The sequence below is a fragment of the Oryctolagus cuniculus genome, chromosome 11 (assembly GCF_051225735.1).
Source record: "Oryctolagus cuniculus isolate XC-2025 breed Fujian yellow rabbit chromosome 11, ASM5122573v1, whole genome shotgun sequence".
Taxonomy (NCBI): Eukaryota; Metazoa; Chordata; class Mammalia; order Lagomorpha; family Leporidae; genus Oryctolagus; species Oryctolagus cuniculus.
The window spans coordinates 92,213,765-92,240,767 of NC_142877.1; the positions used below are offsets into that span (position 1 = coordinate 92,213,765).

The following is a 27,003-nucleotide window of genomic DNA, read 5'->3' on the forward strand; positions in this document are numbered from 1 at the left end:
GGACTAGAACCCGGTGTGCCGGCGCCGCTAGGCGGAGGATTAGCCTAGTGAGCCGCGGCGCCGGCCCTTCATTCTGCCTTTTCTGAGACTCCTTGTGTTGCACATCTCCCCGACTCCTTCCACGTTGGAAACACTCTAAATTCATGATGGCTAATTTCACATGGCTCTTCCACACTTCAAGGGCATATCCAGGGACTGGCACTGTGTCATAGTGGGTTAAGCCTCTGCCCGCAGTGCTGGCATCCCTTATTGATGCCAGTTTGAGTCCTGGCTGCTCCATTTTGGATCCAGTGCCATGCAGATGGCCTGGGAGAGCAGTGGAAGATGGCCCAAGTGCTTGACCCCTGCACCCAAGTGGGAGACCAGGAAGAAGCTCCTTGCTCCTGGCTTCAGATAGGCTCAGCTCTGGCCGTTGTAGCCATGTGGGGAGTGAACCAGCAGATAAAAGACCTTTCTGTCTCTCTAACTCTGCTTCTCAAATAAATAAATAAATCTTAACAACAACAAAAAGGCATATGCAACTCTTCATTAGTTTCCCTTGCCCACAATCTCCGATGACTAGTATTTTCTCCTCCTCCTTCAACATTTCTACCCTACTCCAGAATTTGGCTTTTCCTCTGATCTTCCTGATTATTCTTACTTGGATTTTTTTGTTGTAATCTCCTCTTCTGATCTAAAGGGTAGAGATCTTCAGGACTCAAACATGGGCCATTTGCTCTCATTGTTCTACTTCTTCTCACATGATCTCACTCACTTCCATGACCTTAAATATCACACATGAGTATGCAGATTTCAAAATGTCATTGCACCAAAATCATCTTCTAGTTCCATTTTCTAAAAGCATTTTTGATATACCCTTATATGTTAATACCTTCCAAATTTCTCTTTGTCCAGGCCACCAGTGAAGTTTGAAGGCTACTATTCTGGTTTGAAATATCATTTTTTCTTGCTAGTATTACTATAATAGCTCCTAAGTGACTTGCCTATCAAAAATCCAATCTCCAGAAGGCCAGAGTGATCTTTTGAGATAGATATCATATCATTTCATCCCCTTACTTAAAACCCTTCAACAATTTCTCCCATCCAATTATCAACCAGGCCGGACTCTGCTTAGTTTCCGAGATCAGTGTGTTCAAGGTGGTAAGGCTGCAGACAACGATTTCTCAACTCTGAGAAAAAAAAAATCTTAAAATATTTTTACAGGTGCTGGTTCACATTCTGGTTGCTCCACTTCCGATCCAGCACTCTGCTATGGCCTGGGAAAGTAGAAGATGGCCCAAGTATTTGGGCCCCTACACCCGCATGGGAGACCTGGAAGGAGCTCCTGCCTGCTAGCTTCAGATCAGCTCAGCCATTTGGGGAGTGAAACAACGGATAAAATACGTGTCTCTCTCTCTCTCTCTCTCTCTCTCTCTCTCTCTCTCTCTCTCCCTCTGCCTCTAACTCTGCCTTTCAAATAAATGAATAAAATGTCTATAATCTTAGTTTCCTATGACTGCTGTAAAAAAAAAAAGTACAACAAAAATTTCAAAGCCTGTAACAACAGAAATCTATTCTCACAGATATGGAATCCAGAAGTCCAAAATCTAAAGCCCCGAGGGGAGATCCCATTCCTTCCCTCCTCCAGCTTGTAGTGACTCTAGGGATTTCTTGGCTTGGGCTACACCACGGCAACCTCTGCCTCTGGCTTTATGTGGTCTCCTCTTTATCTCCTCAAAGACACTTGTGGATGGATTTAGGGGCCATCCAGATAATTAAAGATGACCTCATTTTGAGAGCCTTAATTACAAGTGCCAAGACTTTTTCCCCCAAATAATGTTGCACCACAGGTTTCAGGGATTAGAACATGGACAGATCTTTTGGTGGGCTGCCATTTAAGCCAATATAGCCTCCAAGGTCCTGTCCCAGTCACCTCTACCTCCCTTTGCAACTTCATCTCTTTCTCTTCCTTTGCTTACCAGGCTCTGCCCATTCTGGCATTCTTTGATTTCCCTGATCTATGAACAGCTCTTTCCTACTCTTAGTCTTTGTCTATGCTACCTTCCCTCTAGTCTTCACCTAGCTAAGTCTTCCTTCAGGTTTTCAGTTAAATATAACTTTTTAAAAAAAGATTTATTTATTATATTTGAAATGCTGAGTTACAGAGAGAGAGAGGTCTTCCATCCGCTAGTTCACTCCCCAGATGGCCGCAATGGCCGTAGCTGCACTGATCTGAAGGCAGGAGCCAGGAGCTTCTTCCAGGTCTCCCACATGGGCATAGGGGCCCAAGCACTTGGGCCATCTTCCATTGGTTTCCCAGGCCATAGCACAGAGCTGGATTGGAAGTGGAGCAGGCAGGACGTGAACCAGCGCTCGTGTGGGATGCTGGTACTACAGGCGGTGGCTTTACCGGCTATGCCACAGCGCTGGCCCTAAATCTAACTTCTAAGGAGAGGTCTTCCTTCACTCATTAGTCTAAGTATGTTTCCATTGTTATCACCCCTCCAAGCACTCCATTCCTGTCCTTCACAGCATTTCAGTTTTGTTTCATCAAACTGTACTTAAACATGGGTTTATGTGTTTGTTATTTCTTCCACCACTGGACCATGACCTCTTCACAACACCTTACAATGCAAATTTGTGTGTTCACCCTGTGCATGTATACCCAGAGCATAGGACAACATCTGGCACACAGCAGTATATTAATTAAATAAAGGAATACTAAATAAATAGAGCACTTCCTCTTCTGAACAGAATTAGACAAATGCAAATAAGTAGGTTAGGACAGTAACCAGACAGCCAAAGACATACCTGACCTCTGGTAGATAAATCTCCTAGCCCAGCCTGGAAGAGTAATAAGGTTTGGCATGCAAGACAAAGTAGTAACCAATTATTGGAAAGTCAGGAGGTCTCCTCTACTCAACTTCTGCTGTGGACATCTATACAACTTAGGAACTCAAGCTAGCTTTTGCAATAACCTCTACCTCCTGTCCACAAAAATTGAGATGTCTGAAATTTTAGGAAAATCTTCAAAGTGATTTCTATGTCCCACCTAATAAGTTGGGAGACTAACAGATGAGGGTGCTCCAGAAAGTACAGGGAAAATGGAGTTAAAAGATAATTTACATAAAAAACATTTGATGTCCTCAAAAAAATTCATGGAAAATGTCTATTATGAAAAAACTATGCATGGATCTCAAACATTTTTGAACGAAAATACACATCCTTTAATTCTATCTTCCACAAACTTCTTGTAGTACTCTCAAATATATCTAACTTTATTAATTCTAAAAATCACAAAGTGAGTCAAATATTACTGATAATAAATCCTGCTGGCCCATTCTAACATCTACCATGCACAGAGAAAAGAGGTGCACAGAGAAAAGAGGTATACACAAATCTTTTCTGACACACCTGAAATTCTCTAGCCATTTTTTCCTGAAGTTCTTTTAGAAGTTGAGATAGACTTCACATATTATAAAACATACCCTCTTAAAGTGTATAATTCACAGTTTCACTTGACCCATTGTCACTAACTCCAGAACATTTTTCTCTTACCACTCCCTACCTCTGCAAAAATTCCTGTCCCTATTAGGAATTCTCTTCTATCCCTAACTCCTCCAGGGCAACCACTGATATGCTGTCACTATGGATCTTTCCAATCTTTACATTTATGAAACTGAAACAGAAAGATGAAGTGATTTCGACAGGATTGCAAGAGTCACTTAGTAAGAGAGTGCCTATCTTTGCAGTAGCTTTTAAGTATCCACAAAATAAGAGATAAGTGAAAATATATTTAGCTTACCTATGCAAATCCAAAATACAGCTTTAAGACACCTGAGCCATTGTCAGGCAGTTTGTCTCACCAGAAAGAGGCAGGGCTCTGGGGGTGTCAGGAATCACCAGAAAGAATGAGTTTTCTGGTGGCAGAAAACTGCAAGAATGGACAGAAGCATGGCATCACATGGCTTACAGGACAGACATTTTTGTTTTCATTCCAGGGTTCTGAAACAGGTGCTAATGTGACCAGGTGCCCACTTGCTTCCTTTTACAGTAGCCACAATGGATCCCAGAGATCTCTTGACCATTTCCAGGTCGTTCCCAAGTAGATAATGCAATAATGGCACTAGTAACATTTTAGAATACTTAGTGGTTAATGACACCTTGCAAAATAATGTGGGAACCCTGACTTTGATAGATTTTACTGTGTATTGTCAAATAAGTAAAAGAATCACTTTTTACATAAAATATCTTGTGTACCTTACCTCTATTATTATTCTATGTGTGCACACAGAAGCAGTGTTCTCAAAGACTAAAATAATCAGAATTCATTTGCAAAAATAATTAGGCAGACATTTTATTTTATATTCTTAATCAACATTGCAAATACCATTAACAAAAGGAAAAAAAGATGGAAGTTACTCATCACACAGGAAAAAAAATTCATCATTCAAGAAATTTATCTGAACCTCAACATTCTTTGTGCTCATTTTAAAAGTTTTCTTAAAACATTAATTGAAAAGGAAAAACAAGTAAAAACTAAATATTTTATTAACTAAAATTGAGACCTAAACTAAGACTACAGAATTTAAAAATAATTTCATCTTCAATCTAGAAAAATCTGAACTCCCAAAAAATATAGTGAATATATAGGAACCTATTGCTGGGTAAGTAAACAAATTTTCTTTCACAAATAAGTTATTTTGAATTATAGAGATCCTTCTGATGACTAGATTATAATTTCTTTTTAAAATGGCTGCTAGAAACGCCTACTTGGTCAATCGAGTGCTAAACAACATAGTGAATATTTAAAGTTGAGAAATACTTGTCTACAAAATATTTTCCTAGAACTACTATTAAGCATGTAAATTAACTTAAATTTTTAATTGTCTATAGAAAAAGAGAGCTTTGGTGCCAAAAAATTAGAATTAAGGAATCAAAATATATTTTTGTAGCATTACATTTGCTTCTAGATATTAACTGGAACATGCTATGTTCCAATAAAAATGTGAACGTCTGTTCCTGTGTTGGAACACTACTGTGGGAAGTGAACAGTCTAGCTACTCTAAATTATTGATAATAAGTAAGCACCAGCGTGAAACTTCTTCCAAAGCGACTGCTGGGTCACACCTGCCAATCTAGGACAAAAGGTAAATAGAGAAGTAAGTAGATTTAAAAGCCTCTCTTCCCTTTTGGGAGGCATCAGGACACCAAAATCAAGTATTTCCAAAAAGTACTTCCAGAACACATCAATTTCAGTTCTCCCATATTACAAAAGGCTGGCAAGAACAACAAAAAAATAAATTACAAGAGAAAAATAAAAAATAAGTACAACGAAAAGAAACAGTAGAGTGGCTAAGAGGAGAGGATAGGTAAGGAGGATCTCTTTGGGAAAATTCATAGGATTATTACTAATTCTTTCTAAATTAAACCCAGGGCCAAAAACACTTTATGTGGAATGTGAACAATTCTTTGATAAACTTTAAGGTTGTTGGATAACTTGTAGAAACCATCAATACCTTTTCATTTTAAGAGGCAGAGCAGTCAAGATTACATAGCAACTTTGTGTTGTGAAATGGTAATCCTAAACAACTTTCTTAAATTCAGAGTTTGGCAAAGGTCCTAGTCATCAAATAAACACTGTGACCAGCTTTACTTCTGAATAACGTGGACTCATTCTCTATGGCAAAGTTTTTATAAATTTAGACCAAAGTGAATTGAGAGTTAATTCTAACCTTATCATTTCTAGATAAAACATTGGTATGAAGCCAGTAAAAAAAATATTAGCATGTATGCTTCTCAAGTTATTTAGTTTAGGAAATATTTATATTCTTAGTCAAAAAATTAGAGTTTTAAAGTCAAAATAGGCTCAACATTGTCAAAATGCAAAATGCAAGGACTACAAACAATTTAACACTTTCCACCCACAGAAATAACACTTCAAGTGAGCTCAGCTCACTTAATTTTTCAAACCATTTCTCTTCTCAGGTTTATAACTGTTCAACACATTGCTCAAATGCTCAACATTATCTATCTTAAAAGTGAAGACACGAAACAGTGCGGCAAACACTGCACAGTGACTGAATCTGACGAGGGTGGAATGTACAACCAACGTTTCAGAGCTGGAAGGGACCTACAAGATCCAATCCAGCACCCAGATTTTACAGATGGGGAAACTGCGGAGCGAACACGTCAAAGGACAACCCAAGCCACATTCCTTGGCTGAGCTATTCATTCATTTGGTCTTTCATTCATTAGCAACAGCCTAACTGCCAGGCTGCTGGGGGCTAAAAACAAGCTAGAAGGCAGCATTCACCAACACCAAGGTGGGCCTTTTTTCCTTGTGTTCTTAAGATAAATCCTTAGATTTCCTGATCAGCAAGAACTCTTATAGAAAAAGAGTTCCACAGTCTTTGTAGAACCTGGCCCACTTTCAGTTTCACACATTTCAATAAACACAGTTAGAACTTCAGAGGGGCCTCCATTGTGTTGACTTTAAATGATTAAGCATTAACAAAGGGAGGCACAGTGTTCTGAATGAGTCCCTACCTAGTACATTCATAACTTAAGGAAGTGCAATCGGAAATGCCCTACACACAAGCAGAGAGGAGAGCTTACAAAATCAGAGCAATCTGAGGTATTCACATATAGGAGTAAAGATCAGCTAAGTCCAACAGCTCAAGTTTACCAAGTGTGGAATGTAAATAGCTCCCCATTTCATTCAGATGTGGGTAGTTCTCTGAGATGCCTGTATTTTAAAAAGACCCCCAAACTCACATGCAAAAAAATGCCCTCTTCCAGTGACACATATATCTAAGCCAAGCCTTTCTCCTTAAGAACTTGACTTTCTACTTAATTAAAGAAAAATTAGATTAAAAATAAAATCAAAATCTTAATGTGCTGGCTAAAAGAAACTCAAGTTCTATGTCATCAAAACAGAACAGCTCAAACTGCACATCTATGGGTTTTGCTTTAAAAAAAAAATGAGATGTGCAGTGAAACTTACCCATCAATATAAATCATATCTCATTTCATTTGGACTTTTACATTCTTTAATATTAAGTCTGGCACTTAAATGCTTTGTGTATCTCAATTCACAGTCGACTTCTTTAAGAAGTAAGAGAATACACTGACAAAGCTCTTAAACAGAACAACCCATAAGGCACTTTGAAATATTAAACAGCAGCACTCTGTGCACCCAGTTTTGGCGTAATATACCAAAATGTGCCATAGCTCTCCAGTGCTCTCACAGATGACCGCTGGGCGACTTCAGATAAAATACAATCTTCACTGAGGCTCCTGGAAGGTTCTCTGACTTTCTTGAAGTTATTTGTCAGCTCACGATGAAAGTGCTGTTGTGCTCTTTTATTTCTCAAAACTCCAGAACTGATTTTTATCTGCAGCATCACAACTTCTCATCTGCACATCAGGGCGGCCCTCAGGTGTCCGATAAGCACTAAGGCACAGTCCCGAGTGTGGATGAAAAATGGTTCCATCTTCTTTAAAATGCCAAATGATGTTTGCTGGAATAGGGAATCCATCCTTAGGACAATTCTGCATTCCTACATGATTTTTTTTCTCAGGGACCTCAGCACACAACTCCGTCACAGAATTAAACCGTATTTCTTTGTTTGAAGTATACTCAAAGAATTGATTCCCTCCTTGGCCATGGCACCCGAACAGCGAAAGGTTAGCACCCGTGGGGTTGTTATCCGGAGAATTGTAATCTAAGCATTCAGAAGAGATCCCCTTACTGCGGATAGCACCATGCCAGCCTGGCCTATCCTCTGGGACGTGTAAACTAGAAAACACGTTTTTCAAATACCAGTCGAAGCTCTTGCATTTCAGCCGCTCTCGCAGCAGTTTTCTCTCAGAAATATCACCGTAATCTTCTTTTCTTGCCGGAGGGTTTCGGTTGTAGAAATGCTCTTTGTAGTCGTCCATCCACACTTCAGCTGCACGAGCAGTATTCTGCAGGAAGTTGGGGCGCGCGTAAGGGGCCCGCTTGGGGAACACATGGCCCACGTGAGAACACGGGTGGATCTCCAGTTTACCCCCACACTGCCATACCCTGAAAGACAGTTCCAGGTTTTCACCACCCCACACTTCCATCCCAGTGTCATATGTTCCAAGGTACTGAAAATATTTTTTGCTCACAGCAAACAGCCCTCCAGCCATGGTTGGAGATCTGATGGGGTCAATTCTGGATTTCCGCCTGTCCCTTTCATGTTTGGGGACAGAATGCCACTGAAACGTTAAACGCCAGTCAAACCCACCAATCATGGGCTCCCCAGTCTGCATATAGAATTCAAAGGTATTCCAATCGATGGTGTCTATCACAGGACAAACAACGGCTGTTTCATCTCTCTCGATCCTCTCCAGAAGCGGCTCCAGCCAACCAGAATTACACTCACAGTGGCAATCCAGGAAAGTGAGGACATCCCCAGTGGCAAAAGTGGCCCCGATGAGGCGGGCCCTCACCAGTCCCTCCCGTTTTTTGGTCCTAATCAGGCGGACCCTATCAAGATTGCTGATGTAAGTTTCAAGTTGGGTCTTCAAATAAGCTCTGTCACTCAAGTCATCGACCAGGATGATCTCCTTGAGCAGGACTGCGGGAGAAGTTTCGAGAACACTGTGGATGGTGCGGAGCAAGGTGGACCAGGCTTCGTTATAGAAGGCGATGATGACAGAGGTGGTGGGCAGTCTCCTGTAGTTGAACGTCTTGGACTTACACTCATACATTCTTTTATCCTCTATGTGGCGGTGCAGAGAAATCCTGTCACTGAGGTAAATATTGATGGCATATCTCTCAATGAGCTCTTCTTGCTGCTTCAGTTCCCCCTCGCTGAGCTGCAGCTTGCTGGCTTTCCCCCACTCCCCGAGGGCTTGGGAATCTGCCGGGGGCTTCTCATACAGCGGGCGCGACAAATCCTCGGCGTTTCTCTCCAGATCTGCGAATCGCCTGGACGTCCGCCCCTCCCTGGCATGGCCGGCACTGGGGGACGACTGGAAAGCCGAGACCGAGAGCTCCACGAGGATATAGGCCGCCGTTAAGAGCGCCAGCAGCAGGCAGCTCTTGCCTGCCCAGGTCCACCGCACGGCCATCCGGATCCTCATGGCTGGGGCTCAGCGGCCGCCACCTCGCCACCTCGCAGGGGCAGCCTGGAAGGTGAACTTCCCGGCAGGTCCCTGCCTTCAGGCAGGCGCTCGGCTCTTCGGCAGCTCCTCACAGCCCCTCGGGCTCCCCGGAGGGCACCTGAGATCCCCCTCGGACGCGCTCTGCCCACTTCCTGCTGCTCTTCGCAGAACTTTTCACAAACTCTCCAGCCAACACCCCACCCTCCGCGGGCCGAGGACAAACCCCTCCCCTTCCTACTCACTCCTCCTGGCGGTTACTTGGCGAAAGGCGCCCGCCAAGCCCGCGCCGGTGGGCGGCTCTGGGTCTGGGTCGGGGCCGGGGCCGGGGGCCGGGGGCCGGGTGGCCCGGCCGGGCACCGCCGCCCTCCACCCCCCACCCCGATGAGGACCTCCGAGGCTCTCGTGGGAGCCCGGGACAGGAGGAAAGGTCTCCGGCCACCTGAGCTTCTGTCTCCTTACACAAGATAAAAACAGTGACACCTACCAAGTTGTTTGCCGTTAGGGCTGAAGCCCACGGAGGTGATCGCCGCTTTGTGGCCTTTAAAGTAACGCTCCAGAACGGGGTCCTCCTGCGAAGGAAAGTTGTCGACGGTTCAAACCAGATGTGGACCCCGCGTGCAGCGGCTGGGGGTCGACGGTCCACACAGCCGCAACGCCAGGAACCTGCCCCCATCGCGGGCTTGGGGTTGCGGGGCGGCAGCAGCGCCCCGCGGGGAGACGCCGGGCGCCAGCTCGTCCCGCAGCGCCGGGAAAATCGTGCAATCCCGCTTCCCAGAAGCAGGCGCCTCTAAGGGACGACCTGAGGTGGGGTTGGGCTCATCTGAAATGCACGTTCCCAGGCGCCGCGGCTCCAGTCCGCAGGTGCAAGGAGGCGCCCGGGCTTTTGCACTTTTCTTAAAAAAAAAAAAAAAAAAAAAAAAAAAAAAAAAAAGTCCCAGGTGATTCTGACGCAGGCGCTCCACGGAGCCCCTCAGAGAATTCTGGGGGTCATGGGGTCGCTTACGCTCCTTCTCGAGTTCTGGGACGCGCAGAGGAGCGTCGCGGAGCCCGACACGGGCTTGGCGCTCCGGCCGCCCGGTTCACAGTGGGAGAGGCGGACGCCCCCCAGGCCAGGGGCGGGGGGCAGCACCTCAGGACCCCGCTGCCGACACCTGCTTCCATCTCCTCCAGGTGCCGCCGCGACCCTGCCCCGGCCCCCCAACCCGCGGGACCAGCCCCGGCCAGGGCCCCCCACAGCCCGTCCTTACCGGGGAGGAGGCCATGGGGGAACGGTGGGCGCCGGGCTCCTGCGGGCGGGGGGAAACGGGGGCGGGAGGGAGGAGGGAAGGGGAGAGGGTGAAAAGGGGAACCGCGAGGCGCCCGGAACCGTCTGCTCGGAGCGGCAGCACCTCCCGGTCACTACAACAACGGCGGCCCAGTCAAACCCCGCGCTCCAGGCATGGCCAGCCGAGCCTCGAGACTCCGAGGCCGGAGCGGGGGTCGGGGGCGGAGGGGTCGCTGCCAGCGACTGCGCGGGACGCTCCGGGGCCAAGTGCGACGGTACACCTAAGCCACTGTTTACTAATGCTGGCGTTCCCTTTCGGTTTGACGCCTGGAAAGAGAAGGAAGTGGGGAGCGAGGGCATTGTAGGCCTGTGATCGATGCAATCGGAGTTCTATTACATGTTAAAGAGCCAGCGCTCGTTGGTTTCAAGTTTGTCCCCGGTAATTTATCACGGGAGAGGGGGCGTGGCGTAGGGCGGTGGAGTTTTGATGTGAAGAGGAACAGCTGGCTACTTCTCAATACATTCAAAGGAACTAAAATCCTGGAGGACAGATTTGAATTTGTTTAATCTCTTTACCAAACAGTGCCCCGCATGATAATAATGCTGCACACTGGAGATGAATGGACGAATAAACCGCATCTCCTTAACCTTTTGGGCTGTATGTTTCTTTATCTGCTTCTTTGCGTATGCTTTCCAGGAATGCATTTACCAGCAGCGCATTTAAAATCTTTAGGAAGACTTGGAAACATGTTTTAACGTATTAGCTCAAATGGTAACTGTAACTATTTATACAACAGGGTTTCAATGCACATAGTATCATTTCTGGTTCAGTAACACTGTAGAAGTTGGAAGAGTTATAATGTTCCCAAATGATAAACTTGATTCTTAGATCCTGATCTTAGAAGTCATGCAGAGACCGCTTTTTCAATTCTAAAAATATCTTGTTTTTTTTTTTTTTAATCCTGAAATTACATACACAATAAAGTTTCTTGGCAATGTAAAATGGGATAGGCCACAGCTGGTAAGATACACGTTCTATGTAAATGAGAGGTATACTACCACCTTAATTACAGGTTCTCTAGTTGTCTAGAGATTGCATTTAGCTTTAATAAGTTCTGCAGATAACAATTTAACGGGTAAGAAATAGCTTTAGATTGCAGTGTTACTTTAATTCAAGTATATGATTGTTGAATTTCTCCTGTATGTTTGGCCCTGAGGGATATAAAGATGATTGAAATGTTTTTCCTGCCTTCAAGGACTCAACCATCTAGATTGATATGGCTAATATTTTAGCATGTGTAATGTTGATTTAGCGGCTCAATTCGCAGAGATGCTGAAGCAACATGCTCGTAAATAGGGTGGGATCCACGGTTCTACGGATTAACAAGCTCCGTACACGATTGCTATGGGAGTCTCAGCTGTGTACATTGAGAAACATTGCTGTAGTCCAGGGGGTGATATATTTAACAGTGTTGATGCCAGCAATTTGTCAACAAACTCTGGCAAGACTCCAAGTTTTGCTCCTTATTCCCAGTCTAAGTTTGATTAAACACACACACACAATCCTGGCATGCTTAAGCATAATACTGGATGCTGGTAGGAATGTAAAATGGTGCACTGTGGCTCCAGCAAGTCTACAGCTAGGTATAGCCCACAAATACTGAAAGCAAGGACTCAGATGTTTGTATTACATTAGTAACAGCCCCAAAGTGAAAACAGCCCAAGTATTCAACAAAGGAATAGATAAAATATGATAACTACATTCAATGAGATATTATTCAGCCACTAAAATAATGAAATTCTGATGCATGCTGCAACATAGATGACCCTTGAAGACATTATGCCAAGGGAATACATTATGGTTGATGACTTTACTTCTTTAAAGTACCTAGAATGGGTGGATGTACAGAGACAGAAAGGAGCTGCGGCTAAGGGAGAATGGGGAGTTACTGACTGATGAGGGGTGCAGAGTTTCTGCTGGGGATGAAGTTCTGAAAATAGTGGTGATGGTTGCACGGCACTGTGAATGTGCTCAACGCCGGTGAATTCTAGCCTTAAAAATGGTGAAAATGGAATGTTCAATGTTATGTGTATTTTACTCAAAAAAAAAAAAATAGTACTAGAATCTTAGGAGTAATCAAGACCTCAGATCTCTTTTAGCCATGATATGTCTGATATTGGACATAGCAGGTTAACTAAAAAAAGGAAGAAAAAGTTGGACACTTAGAAACTAGTTCAAGGGGGGCTGGTGCTGTGGCGTAGTGGGCTAGGCATCCGCCTGCGGTGCTGGGCCCCTGCACCCATGTGGGAGACCTGGCAGAAGCTCCTGTGGCCATTTGGGGAGTGAATCAGCAGATGGAGGACCTTTCTTTCTGTCTCTCCCTCTGACTGTAGCTCAAATAAAAACAAATAAAATCAAAAGATAGGAAGGGAGGAAGGAAAGAAAAGAGAGAAACTTGCTCAAGGGACTGGCACTGTGTAGCAGGTTAAGCTGGTGCCTGCAATGCTGGCATCCCATATGGGCAGCGGTTGGGTCCTGGCTACACTGCTTCCCAGCCAGCTCCCTGCTACTGGCCTGGGAAAGCAGTGGCAGATGGTCCAACTGCTTGGGCCCCTGCACTCACATGGGAGACCTGGATGAGGCTCCTGGCTTCGGCCTGACCCAGCCCATTGTAGCCATTTGGGGGAGTGAACCAGTGGATGGAAACTCTCTCTCTTTGTCTCTCCTTCTTTTTCTCTCTGTAACTCTACCTTTCAAATAAATAAATAAATCTTTGAACAAAAAGAAACTAGCTCAAAAGAATAATTTAAGATTTTTCTCAGTTTAAAATTTCTTTAAAATTTTAATTTAAATTAGTTTTTAATAGTCAATGTGATTTGTAGAAACAATTCTAAGAACATAATGATTTCTCTAAGTTCTTTAGAAAATGTTTTTTTAAATTCCAGTTATCAAAAATACATGATTTTGCCAGCACCGCGGCTCACTAGGCTAATCCTCCGCCTTGCGGCGCCAGCACACCGGGTTCTAGTCCCGGTCAGGGTGCAGGATTCTGTCCTGGTTGCCCCTCTTCCAGGCCATCTCTCTGCTGTGGCCCAGGAAGGCAGTGAAGGATGGCCCAAGTACTTGGGCCCTGCACCCGCATGGGAGACCAGGAGAAGTACCTGGCTCCTGCCATCGGATCAGCGCGGTTGGAGGGTGAACCAACGGCAAAAGGAAGACTTTTCTCTCTGTCTCTCTCTCTCACTGTCCACTCTGCCTGTAAAAAACAAAAACAAAAACAAAAACATGATTTTGGGGCCAGCGCTGTGGCGTAACGGGTAAAGCCACTGCCTGCAGTGCTGGCATCCCATATGGGCACCAGTTTAAGTCCCTGCTACTCCACTTCCAATCCAGCTCTCTGCTATGGCCCGGGAAAGCAGTAGAAGATGGCCCAAGTCCTTGGGCCCCTGCACCCACATGGAGACCCGGAAGAAGCCCCTGGCTCCTGGCTTCGGATTGGTGCAGCTCCAGCCATTGTGACCATATGGAAAGTGAACCATCAGATGGAGGACCTCCCTCTCTCTCTGCCTCTCTGTAGGTCTGTCTTTCAAATAAATAAAATTACCTATTTTTCCATCACCTACAGCTCAGCTCAAAAAAAACCTGTCATCTGCCTGTGCTGTGCTCACTACATGCAGGGCATTCTTCTAGGTGTCCTACAGATCTTGACATTTAATCCTCATAATACTCTTATTAGAGAGATACTATTACCATTTCCACTTTACACATGAGAAAATTCGTGTGCAGGGCCACATACTGTGGCACAGAAAGTTAAACCACTGCCTGTGACTCCAGCATCCCAAGTGCCAATTTGAGCCCCCATTGCTCCCCTCCTGATCCAGCTCCCTGCTAATGTGCCTGGGAAAGCAGCAGATGATGGCCCAAGTCTGCAGGCCCCTGCCATCCACGTGGGAGACCCCGATAGAATTCCTGGTTCCTGGCTGTTGTGATTATCTGGTGAGTGAACCAGCAGATTCAGGATTTCTGTTTCTTCCTCTCTCTTTCACTCTGCCTTTCAAATAAATAAAAATAAATAAATCATGTTTTTAGAAAGGAAAATTGATGTGCAGAGACTTGCCTATGGCACACAGCTGAAAAGTACCAGAGTGAGCTGTTCAGACAGCCAGCAGTCTGTCTCTAGAATTTGCTGCTAATCATAAGTCATGAAGTTTTTTTTGCAAGATGGCAAACACATTGTAAATATTCAAAATATTGTATACTAGCCAAAGTTGTAATAGTTTTACAAAAATTTAAAAAGTAGGACCTTCTTTGTTCCTATTCCACAGTCTTCAATTCTTACCCCAATTTCCCCTTCCATTGATCTTTTTCATAATTTAATTTTGTTCTTTCCTTTTCCTTCACCTTTAAAAAATTTTTAGAAAAATTTATTTATTTAATTGAAATGCAGAGATAGAGAAAGAGAGAGAGATCATCCTACTTGATTCCACCAAAGCCAAGGCTGGGCCAAGTCCAAAACCAGGACCCTGGAACTCAATCCAGGTCTTTCCTGTGGCGGCAGGGATTAAACTACTTGACCCACCATGCCCCAGGGTACACATTAACAAGAATCTGGAACTGGGATTGGTGGTGCTGGGACATGAATCCAGGCCCTCCAATATGAATATATGTAGGCGTCCCAGGAGGCACCTTAATGGCTATGCTAAATGCCCACTCCTTTCCTCACTTCTACAACCAACCAAAGCTTAGAGGTTCAAACCTACTTGAGTCCACATAGTTTTGCTTGCTGCATTGATTATTAGGGACCTCCTCAAATTGCAAGCTTATTGTTCACACAGATGGAAGCCACAAGCAAAATCAATGTTTGACAACCTACAAGGTATCATTGATGACCAAATACTAGCAAAGGCAAACTGGTCTTTAATTAGTTCTCCTTTTCCAGGTTCCTAATAAGCCAGAAGTTGAATTTATCCACTTGAATACAAAAAAGGCATTTTTTGGCGGTTGCCTGCAAAATCAGAAATTCAGGTGCAGCACAAATGCGCCACCTAGTGTTCACATTACTGTATGGCATGTGAACTGAATGTATTTGGCAGCTCCCATACAGGTGGAGGAATTCTTTTTGATATGCGGATACTTCAAAGAGCTCCTGGGGAAATGGGATTAAATGATACATTTATTTCAGTTCCAAAAAATTTGAGGGGTGGACATTGTAGCACATTTTATAGGTCGCAATTTGGGACACCCATATCCCATATCTAAGTACCTGGTTTAAAGTCCTGGCTTTGCTTTCCATCCAGCGTCCTGCTAAAGCACACCTTGAGAGGCTACAGGGGATACTTTAAGTACCTGGGTCCCTGTCACCCATGTAGGAGACCCAGGTGGGGTTCCATGCTCCTGACTTTGGATTGGCCCAGGCCTAGCTGTTTTGGACATTTGAGAAGTCAACCAACAGATGGAAGATTAACTCATTTCTCTCTCTCTCTCTTTCTCTCTCCTCTCTCTCCTCTCTCTCACCCCCTTTAGTTTTTAATTAAATAAGACTTGAAAAAGTGCATAGTGTTTTTACAATATCCACTTCCATGAACTTTCTGAAGACCCCTCATTCAGCTGCTCCAAAGTGCAGGAGTAAATGAACAGGAAAATACCAGACCAATTTAGGTCACTAAAGCATTAGCACATTTTTAAAGACCAAATGACCCATTTCTGTCAACATTTAGTTCTCAAATCCCATGAACTGTGTCTTCATAGGGTATTTTATCATCCCCTCGTCTGTCCTCGTGGCTCCCGCCTCTCTGCCGCCCTCTTCATACACCTTCTACAGTATTTCAGTTACACCTACCTTCCTGTCTGACTTTGGGCCTCTCCTGCCACCTGTTCACCCTGTGCGCTGCCAATAAACACCTAAGAACCAGAAGGGACTTATTAACCATACAGATTTTCAGACCCACCCCAGAGGTTCTGATTGAGATCCTGTGTGGATACTAGAAATCTGCCTATTTTCAGCAGCTTTCTAGGTTACTATAAGATGCACCAATATACAGCAGCCACCCAGCATATACCACAAACCTTCTTTAAGGTGCACTTTAAGCGCACTTCAAAATGCCTCAAACCAAACCCTATCTCATGTCAACCACCCAGCTCCCCTGGGCCAGTCCTCACGCTATCTCAGTCAACTATGCACACCCACACTTTGGAGGTTCTGCCTCAACTCTTCCCCTAGCCATGAATGCCTGTGCTCCTCTCTTCTTCCAACTTCCACACAGAGAAACCTGGGAAAACATATTTACATTAAAATATATTTATGTGAAATCATCTTTTTCCTGAGCCTACCCTCCTATAAAAACATAACATTACTGCTTCCTTTGGGTCCCCACAGGATGCTACTTAGAGTCCCACTCACTCTGTCTTATGCTGCTGCATTACAGCTCTCATACGTTTGTACATCTGCCAGTGCTCATTGTAGTGAGTGATGAGCTGTGATGGCCACGGCTATAGGCTGTGTCCAAGGTCGAGCCATGGGGCAGTTTCCGCTCACCTTGCCCATGGCTGACTTGAGCATCTTGCATCTTAAAAAGAGAAAATCAAGCCAGATGCCAATGGTGCTGTTGCCAAGATCAAGGCTAATGCAGAGAACACAGACAAAGACCAGAAAGAGGTCAGAACTGCCCACTCCTTGCCCGACAAGCTGATCAGAAGCGTCTTGTCAACAAAACAAATCAAGTGGAAGTCCTGCAGTGGGATCCCAATTTCACTCTACTCAGCGAAGTCTCAAAAGAGCTCTGGCTGATACCACAACTTATCCAGGGAGTCTGTGCCAAGGGTTTCAACCACCCATCCAAGACACAAGAGACTCCTTTGCCTTTGATGCCTACTGAACCCCCACAGAACTTAACTACTCAGTCTTGGTCTGGTACTGGTAAAGCAGTTGCCTTTATGTTAACCATGCTCAGCCAAGTAGAACCTACAGGTACCCTTGGTGTCTCCATCTCTCCTCAACATGTGAACTTGACCTTCAAACAGGAAAACTGATTAAGCAGATGGGCAGATTTTATCCTGAACTGAAGCTGGCTTGTGCTATTCGAGGCAATAATTGGAAAGTGGTCAGAAGATGGGTGAGTAGATTGTCATTGGCAGCCCAGGGCCTGTCCTGGACTGGTGCTCCGCGCTCAAGTCTGGTGACTTCCAGAAGATTCAAGTGTTTGTTCTGGACGAGGCTGATGTGATGACAGCTGCTCAGAGCCACCAGGATGAGAGCATCTGCATCCTGAAGACACTGCCCAGGAATTCCCAGATGCCGCTTTTCTCTGCCACTTTCAAAGGCTCTCTATGGAAGTTTGCCCGGAAAGTGGTCCAAGACCCTAAAGATATCAAACTAAAGCCTGAGGAAGAGACACTGGACACCATGAAGAAGCATTATGCCCTGCGCAACAACAGAGATGCAAAGTTGCAGGCCTTGGGCCACCTGTGTGGGCCATCACCATTGCTCAGGCCATGCTCTTCTGCCACACCTGCACAACAACCAGCCAGTTAGCTGCAGAGCTCGCAAAAGAAGACCAGGTGTTCGTGATGAGTGGCAGAATGATTTTGGAGGAGAAGGTCGCTGTGAGTGAATGCTTCCGAGACAGCAAAGAGAAGGCCCTGGTGACCACCAAGATGTGTCCCTGTGGTACCCATGTTGAACAAGTGTCTGTCGTCATCAACTTTGATCTTCCCAAAGACAAGGATGGGAACCCGGACTGTGATACCTACTTGCACCAGGTCGGCCGCATTGGCCACCTTGGCAAGAGGGGCCTGGCTGTGAGCATGATTGATGGCAAGCACAGCGTCAACTTCCTGAACATAATACGGAGCATTTTAATAAGAAGATGGAAAGATTTGGAGGAGACTGAGAAAATAGGCAACTGAAAGCTCTGCCTCTCCCTGGTGCCTACCCTCGGCACAGCTCCCACCTCGGTGATGAGCGTTCTCAAAGCCCAGACCCTGACAGGCACCGAGAAGACAAAGGTACGTGTAGAGAGGAACTACTCACCTCACTTTAAATTACATTTGCACTTGACAGACATTTGTGCAAATGATGGGAGATGGCAGAAAAATTGTTCACACACCTCTGGAAGATTAGGTGTGAATACAAATAAATTTACATTTTGGAAAAAAAAATAAAATCTAATGGGAGATAAGACTCACTGCAGGCCGGCGCTGCGGCTCAATAGGCTAATCCTCCACCTTGCGGCGCCAGCACACCGGGTTCTAGTCCCGGTCGGGGTGCCGGATTCTGTCCCGGTTGCCCCTCTTCCAGGCCAGCTCTCTGCTGTGGCCAGGGAGTGCAGTGGAGGATGACCCAAGTGCTTGGGCCCTGCACCCCATGGGAGACCAGGATAAGTACCTGGCTCCTGCCTTCGGATCAGCACGGTGCGCCAGCCGCAGCACGCTGGCCGCGGCGGCCATTGGGCCATTGGAAGGTGAACCAACGGCAAAGGAAGACCTTTCTCTCTCTCTCACTATCCACTCTGCCAGTCAAAAAAAAAAAAAAAAGACTCACTGCATGAAACAATTGCTGAAACCAACAACACAAAATGTTATGTGAAACAGTAGGTCCATAGTAACCATAGAAATGTTCCAAATGTGGGGCTGGCACTGTGGTATAGTAGGTTAAGCCTCCTCCTGTGGCACCGGCATCCCATATGGGTGCCAGTTTGAGACCTGGCTGTTCCACTTTTGATCCAGTTCCCTGCTAATGCACCAGGGAAAGCAGCGGAAGATGGCCCAAGTACTTGGGCCCCTGAACCCATGTGGGAGACCATGAAGAAGCTCCTGGTTCCTGGCTTCAGACCAGCCAAGATCTGGCCATTGCATCCATTTGGGGTCTGAACCAGCAGATGGAAGACCTCTCTCTGTCTCCCCCTCTTTCTATCTGTAACTCTGCCTCTCAAATAAACAACAAATCATTTATTTATTTATTTTTATTTTTTTCTTTTTGACAGGCAGAGTGGACAGTGAGAGAGACAGAGAGAAAGGTCTTCCTTTGCCATTGGTTCACCCTCCAATGGCCACTGTGGCCGGCGCACTGTGGCTGGCACACCACGCTGATCCGAAGCCAGAGGCCAGGTGCTTTTCCTGGTCTCCCATGCAGGTGCAGGGCCCAAGCACTTGGGCCATCCTCCACTGCACTCCCAGGCCATAGCAGAGAGCTGGCCTGGAAGAGGGGCAACCAGTACAGAATCTGGCGCCCCGACCGGGACTAGAACCAGGTGTGCCGGTGCCGCAAGGTGGAGGATTAGCCTACTGAGCCACAGCGCTGGCCTAAAAAACAAATCTTAAAAGAAGAGAAATGTTCCAAATATCTGTATAATAATTTTACTACTGAATTTTTACTATGTCAATTATAAAAACATTTGATTCATCCTTAGCAATGTTGTTTTTATATCAGAAAAAATTTTATAGGGGAAAAGTATCTTTATTCATGATTCTTTTAAAAGGTTTCTTTTTATTTTTCTTTTTTTGAAAATTTATTTATTTTGCTTGAAAATCAGAGTTACACAGAGAGAGGAGAGGCAGAGACAGAGAGAGGTCTTCCATCTGATGGTTCACTCCCCATCTGGCCACAACAGCCGGAGCTGCGCCGATCTGAAGCCAGGAGCCAAGAGCTTCTTCTGGGTGTCCCACGTGGGTGCAGGGACCCAACTACTTGGGCCATCTTCCACTGTTTTCCCAGGCCATAAGCAGAGAGCTGGATCAAGAGAGGAACAGTTGGGACATGAACCAGCAACCATGTGGGATGCTGGTGCCACAGGCAGAGGCTTAGCCTGCTATGCCTCAGCACCGGCCCCTAATATGATTTTTAAAAGGTAGTTTGATTAGTGGAGAAGTGGTTTCCAGGGACTGGGGTAGGAAGGAACAGGGAATGACTACCAATGAGAAAGGGACTTCTTTTTGGGGTGATGAAAATATTCTGGAATTAAATAGGGGTGATAGTTTTACTCTTGATGAATGAACTAAAAACCACTTTTTCACATTAAAAACACTATATCAGTTGTTCTAAAACTTTAGTGGGTATCAGAATTACCCAAAAGATTTATTAGATTTCCACCTAAGTTTCTGTTTGTCAGTCTGAAATGGGGCCCAAAAATTTGAATTTATGTAAATACAAATTCCTAAGTGTGATGCTTACGATATGGGTGAACTATCTCTTGGTCATCAGCAGACTACACAAAATTTAAGGAAGACAGACAGGAAGTAGAACGGCATTTGCTAGGGGCTGGGGAAAGGGTGTGAAGATGGTGGTTTACCATTTCATTGGTATGGTGGGTCTGTCCAGGTGAAAAAGTCCTGGAGGTGGATGACAGTGATGGTTATAGAACAGTTAGTACAGTTAGTATCACTAACTACACACTTTAAAATGCTCATAATGTAAATATTACATGTATTTTACTACATTAAAAAAAGTTGGGGGTAGACATTGAAACGGAAGTACACAAAGATTCATGGGACAAACTTCAGTACAATGGAGAGCACTAGAGGAATGAAGGACTGGCATTGCTGGAGTAGTGGTAGTAGGAATGTAAAGAATGAAATACACATGTGTGCTGGTGTGATGTACTTAAAATGAATGGGGCGGGCAGAAAACTGATGCTGTCCTTGGTCCTGAGCCAACAGTGCCTCTGGGCAATTGGTTGTTTTACCTATGCTGAGAAACTGGTATCTCCTCTTCTAAGGCTATGTTGGTATTCATTCATTCACTCATTCATTAATTCATTTGAAGGGAAGAGTGATGGGGGAGAGACAGAGAGGAAGAGAGAGGGGGGAGGAGGGAGGGAGAGAAGGAGGGAGAAAGAGAGCAAGCAAGACAGAGAGAGAGAATCTTCCATCTGCTTGCTCACTCCTCCCCAAATAGCCACAATGTCCAAAGCTGGTCTGTGCCAAAGCCAGGAGCTCAGAGCTCCATCCCCATCTCCTACTTGGATAGCAGGGACCCAAGTACTTGGGGTATCTCCGCTGCTTTCTTAAGCGCATTAGCAGGGAGCTCAATCAGAAGCAGAGCAGATAGGACTTGAATCAGTACTAGACCACCCTATTTACCGCAGTTCCTCTTTTAGTCATTCTCCATCCATCATGCTTTATTTTTTCATTGCCCTTGCTATTCCCTCTGCTTTGAATGTTCTTCTCCAAAATCTGTGTGTGACTGCATGGTTTTTTTTTCCCCTTTCATACAGTTCTCTCACCTTTCTAAAACTGGTGCCTCCTCTCATTCCTTATTGCATCCCACAACTGTTTTTCTACAAATATGTATTCCTCCCAACTAAAAAAATGGGAAAATAATTTAAACAGATATTTTACCAAAGAAGATATTTAAATGACCAATAAATGTATGAAAAGATTCTCAACATCAGTAGTCATTAGGGGAATGTAATCAAGACCACAGGGAATTACTACTTTATACCACTAGAATGGCTCTGATCAAAAACATAGATAACAACAAGAGTCGGAGAGGATGTGGAGAAACTGAAACCCTCATAAGCTGCTAGTGGGAATGTAAAATGGTGCAGTATTTTACACCCAGGAATGGAATTGCTGGATCCTATGGTAATTGTACACTTAGCTTTTTGTTTAAGCTTTAAGCTTATTGCCTTTTTACAAAGAGAAAGAGAAACAGAGAGATGGGGAGAGAGATCCCATCCTTTGGTTCACCTCCATCATTTGGTTTCACCAAATTCCCCCAATATCCAGGGCTGAGCCGGGAATTCCACCCAGGTCTTCCATGTGGGTGACAGGAACCCAACTGCTTGAGCCATAATCTACTGCTTCTCAAGGTGCACATGAGCAGAATCTAGATCAGAAGTGGATCTGGGACTGGAACCAGAGGCATCCCAAGTGGCACCTTAACCACTGTGCCATAATATACACCCTTATGTTTAACTTACTGAGGAAAAGTTGCAAGTCCACAGAGTTTGGCCATTGAAATGTTCAAACTTTTTTTTTTTATTTTATGAGTAGAGTTATAGACAGTGAGAGAGACAGAGAGAAAGGTCTTCCTTCCATTGGTTCACTCTCCAAATGGCCGCTATGGCCGGTGTTGCGCCTATCCAAAGCCAGGAGCCAGGTGCTTCCTCCTGGTCTCCCATGCGGGTGCAGGCACCCAAGCACTTGGGCCATCCTCCACTGCCCTCCTGGGCCATAGCAGAGAGATGGACTGGAAGAGGAACAACTGGGACTAGAACCTGGCGCCCATATGGGATGCTGGCACTGTAAGGCGGAGGATTAACCAAGTGAGCCACGGCGCTGGCCCCATTCAAACTTAAAAAAAAAAAAAAAAAAAAACACCACCATATCAGCCACAAATTCTACCTACCCCCCATCTGTATGCACCTGCTATGGTCTAGATATGGTTTAAAGTGGTGCCTGCCACTCCTGTATATGATCTTGCCATTGTGATGCCAACCACCATGAGGCCCGCAATAGAGCAGACCAGATGCCACTGTCATACCCTTGATCCTTCAGAACTGCAAACTGAATGATTCTGTTATACAGATAGAAAACAAGTAACGCAAGGAGTAGGACGATTGCTAATCATGAGTACCTGAAAATATGGAAATGGCATTGAAAGTAGGTAACAGGTAGAGGTGGGAAAAGTATATAGGTGCTGCAAATGAACCAATGCATGTGATTCTGGTGAAAGACCAGAAGACTGGAGAAGAACTAGTATGTGTTACAGATTAGCAAAGTGATCATGATCAGAATGCTGGTAGAAATGTGGACAGTAAAAAAAAAAAAAAAGTTAAAATTAAAATTAAAAAAAAAAAAAAAACAGAAAGCAATGTGGACAGTAGAGGCCATGCTGACAAGGTCTCAGATGGAATGGGGAACCTTCTATTGAAAACTGGGAAGGCCTGGCCGGTGCCACAGCTCACTAGGCTAATCCTCCACCTTGCGGCGCCGGCACACCGGGTTCTAGTCCCGGTTGCCCCTCTTCCAGGCCAGCTCTCTGCTGTGGCCAGGGAGTGCAGTGGAGGATGGCCCAAGTGCTTGGGCCCTGCACCCCATGGGAGACCAGGAAAAGCACCTGGCTCCTGGCTCCTGCCATCGGATCAGCGCGGTACGCCGGCCGCAGCGTGCCAGCCGTGGCAGCCACTGGAGGGTGAACCAACGGCAAAAGGAAGACCTTTCTCTCTGTCTCTCTCTCTCTCACTGTCCACTCTGCCTGTCAAAAAATTAAAAAAAAAAAAAACTGGGAAGGCCACATATGGCACATTGTTACAAAGAACCTATCTGTATTGTGTATATGCCCTAAGGCTTCCTGGAAGGCCAAACTCAGGAGCAATGAAGTAGAATCATTGGTAGATGAGATATCTAAACAAAGCAGCATCCGGGCTGCCATATGGTCATTGTTGGCTGGTTTCTGTGAGATTTCTGTGTATATTGAGACTTGGGGACATAGGGAAGTAGAGAAGAAAGATTTGGAAAACTTGCAACATGGCTATGAGAAGAGCAGAGAAAATGCATGTACCCATGTATGGCCCAGAGATCACTTGCAAGAGATCTTAACAACTAGAAGAAATCAGGTGCTATGCATCAGGACAAAGGGATAGAGGCCAGAGAACATCTCAGAAATCTGTGAATCCACCTCTCCCTCCACAGACCCAGAGACCTTGGAGACCAGATTAGTTTTGGGGAACAGGCCCAGGGTGTTCTCCATAGGATTGCTATGTAGGGCCGCCTCAGGATTCTGCTGTCCAGCAAAGTACTATCTGGCTGCTCTAACTGTGGTTCAGGTGGGCCAAGTGAGGCTTCCACCACCACTCTACACTGCATAAGTAGAAGGCCTTGGAAGAGTCCATATAGTGCAAATTTTGCAGGCATGCAGAATGCAAGAGTTACAGTGAGATGGTGGCTTCCAACAAGATTCCAAAGGAAAGCCTACAAGGCCAGGCAGGGGCCTGCTGAAGGGGCTGAGATTATCCAATAGTATTCCTAAAGAGCAGGGGGGGGCGTGGCCAAGACCTCAGCAAGGGAGAGCTGACAGCAGTGTGCAATACTACCGTGGAAAACCTGTGGGCACCAACTGCTGAGTAGCTACATGGGATGTGACCTGCAAAACCATGGAAGTGGCAATGCCTGAGGCCTTGGGGGCTCACTGCTTACCACAATACACAGGTTTCAGACTGAAGTTTTAAAAATTAATGCCTGCTCTGCTGAGTTTTATAATCCGCGGGCTGGTGACTCTTCTTCTGACCTGTCTAGAAAAGCTAATCTTACGCCTGTTTCACCATTGTATCTTGAAGTGTGTGGCTTGTTTTACATATAGAGGCTCACCTCTAGAAGGAGTCTGCCTTGAATCTCAGATAAGACTTTAGACTTGGGCCATCTTTGGCTGCTTTTCCAGATGTATTAGCAGGCAGCTGGATCGGAAGTGGAGCAGCTGGGATTTGAACTGGCATCCACGTGGGATGCTGGTGCTACAGGCAGCAGCTTTAACTTCTATGCCGTGGTGCTGGCCCTACCCATTTCCTTCTTAAGCTCTTCAGCTCTAAGGCGCCATCTTCTGTTCGGTCCTTCCTGATTGTTTGTGGGTACACTTCTTTTTCATAGCTCACCAACATCTATGCCTTCTCTGCACTCTTCAACAGCAGTCTTTCATTTGGGCTGAATTCACCTTTCCTCTTGTGTTTCCGGAGAAGTCGGGTTAATTGAATTATGTTCCATTGACTGGATCCTTACAGGCTTAATCCAACCAGACCATGACATTTCCTTGATCATAAAGATGTCTTCACAGTTGTTCTACTTGGCAGGGAAACTGTTTTGTTCTGTGGGTTCTGTGGTAATTGATTGATGCTATCACCGCAGAAATGAACAGAAACATCTAGTGGCACCTGCCATTGGCAGCTATCTTGTCACCACAGTGAATGCCAATCTGAGGAAGAATAAAATGAGCAAAGAGGGAGGGCAGAGACAAAAGGCTCCCTGGGAAACAGTGATGCCCAAGTTTATTATACCAGTGGTTTGAGTTTTCATTTACACCAACTGAAAATACATGTAGCATTTGTATTAACCAAAGAACAGGTTTCCTAGTGTGCAGTTACAAAACAAACTCCTGGGGTAAGCACTTGGCCTAGCGGTTGAGGTGCTGGCATCTGGTATTGGGGTGCCTGGGTTTGAGTCCTACCTCTGCTCTTGATGCCTGCTAATGCAGACCCTGAGAGGCAGCAGGGCCTGGGTTCCTGCCAGCCATGGTGGAGGTCTGGATTGAGCTCCTGGCTCCCAGCTTTGGCCTGTTCCAACCCTGGCTGGTATAGTCATTTGGGGAGTGAACCAGCAGGTAGGAGATTCTCTTACTCTCTTTCCCTCTTAGACAAAATAAACAAAGCAGAAGATGGCCCAAATCCTTGGGCCCCTGTCCACATGTGGGAGACCCAGATGAAGTTCCAGGCTCTTGGCTTCAGCATGGCCCAGGCCCAGCCATTGTAGCCATTTGGGGAGTGAACTGGTAGACAGAAGATTCTATATGGTGAATGTTCAGAACAACAACAAAATTAACATTAGCTTCAGTACAAGGCCTGGAGAGCAATATTTCAATTCCTGCCTTTCAGAGATGGGAAGCCAGAGGTCTATAAAGGCTTGTTGACATGTCCAACTGCATTCAGCTACTCAGGGACTGCACCGAACCTACAGGTCACACAGCCAGCACTGAGCTCAGGCTGCTCCTTGAATGATGGCAACTTTATCATCTTCATGCATGACTAGAGACGTTCTCTATGAAACCTGATTTTGGTCTTTAGGCTCTATTGCTACAAAAGAGTACCTCAAAATGTTTGTGGAAATAGATATGAAGAAAAAGAACTATGGATTTCAAAAAAATTTTTTATATAAGCCTACCTTTTCCTTCTGTGAGCTTTCTGAAGTACCCTTGTATTCATTCTACAAATATTACTGAGCACCCTACTGTGCAGTGTATTAGGTATTGGGCACATAAAGATAAGTAAAAATGAAGACAAGGGAAGAAAACTCCTTACCTTCTGCACCCCAATGGATAACAAAAATGAGTGATGTATGTTGCCAGATACAACAGAGGTGGCCTAACTGAATCATGTGAATTACATTGGACATGCTTACACTGGAAACGCCATAATAAAATCACTACTCATCTGAACTTCAAGTTTAAACTGGGTGACTTTTATTTATACTGACCAAACCCAGCAACTCTAGCCACATGGGGCCTGGGAAGGGCTGGCACATCCAGGCTTCATTCAAAGGTAGTGTTTGTTGATGGGGGCCGGCACTGTGGCTTAGTGAGTAAAGCTACTGCCTGCAGTGCCGGCATCCCATATGGACGCCAGTATGAGTCCTGGCTGCTCCGCTTCTGATCCAGCTCTCTGCTATGACCTGGGAAAGCAGTAGAAGATGGCCCATGTCCTTGGGCCCCTGTACCCATGTGGGAGACCCGGAAGAAGCTCCTGGCTCCTGGCTTAGGACTGGCGCAGCTCCAGCCATTGCGGCTAATTGGAAAGTGAACCATTGGATGGAAGACCTCTCTCGCTCTCTGCCTCTCCTCTCTCCATGTAATTCTGACTTTCAAATAAATAAATAAATCTTAAAAAAAAAAAAAAAGGCAGTGGCTGCTATTTAGCCT

At 45.3% G+C, this 27,003-nt stretch overlaps 1 protein-coding gene and 1 pseudogene across 5 annotated transcripts in view; one reads left to right on the top strand and one right to left on the bottom strand.

Annotated features, from left to right (window-relative positions):
- Positions 1-10,683, bottom strand: part of POC1B (POC1 centriolar protein B) — a 114,071-nt gene extending 103,388 nt beyond the window's left edge. For 2 of the 5 annotated variants that reach the window (XM_070052686.2, XM_089307566.1), the window contains exon 1: positions 9,602-10,048. Coding sequence is in view for 1 of the 5 variants with exons in the window: in XM_008256874.4 (XP_008255096.1) it covers positions 9,602-9,686; positions 10,365-10,379 (100 nt within the window). In the remaining 4 variants the exon portion in view is untranslated. Of the gene's footprint in view, positions 1-3,784; positions 3,911-9,601; positions 10,049-10,364 lie in introns of those variants that run through there. The other 3 variants (XM_008256874.4, XM_070052685.2, XM_002711380.6) reach the window with 3 other exon arrangements.
- A 6,178-nt stretch (positions 10,684-16,861) lies between these two features.
- Positions 16,862-18,287, top strand: LOC138844406 (ATP-dependent RNA helicase DDX19B pseudogene; annotated as a pseudogene).
- Positions 18,288-27,003: the final 8,716 nt, after the last annotated feature.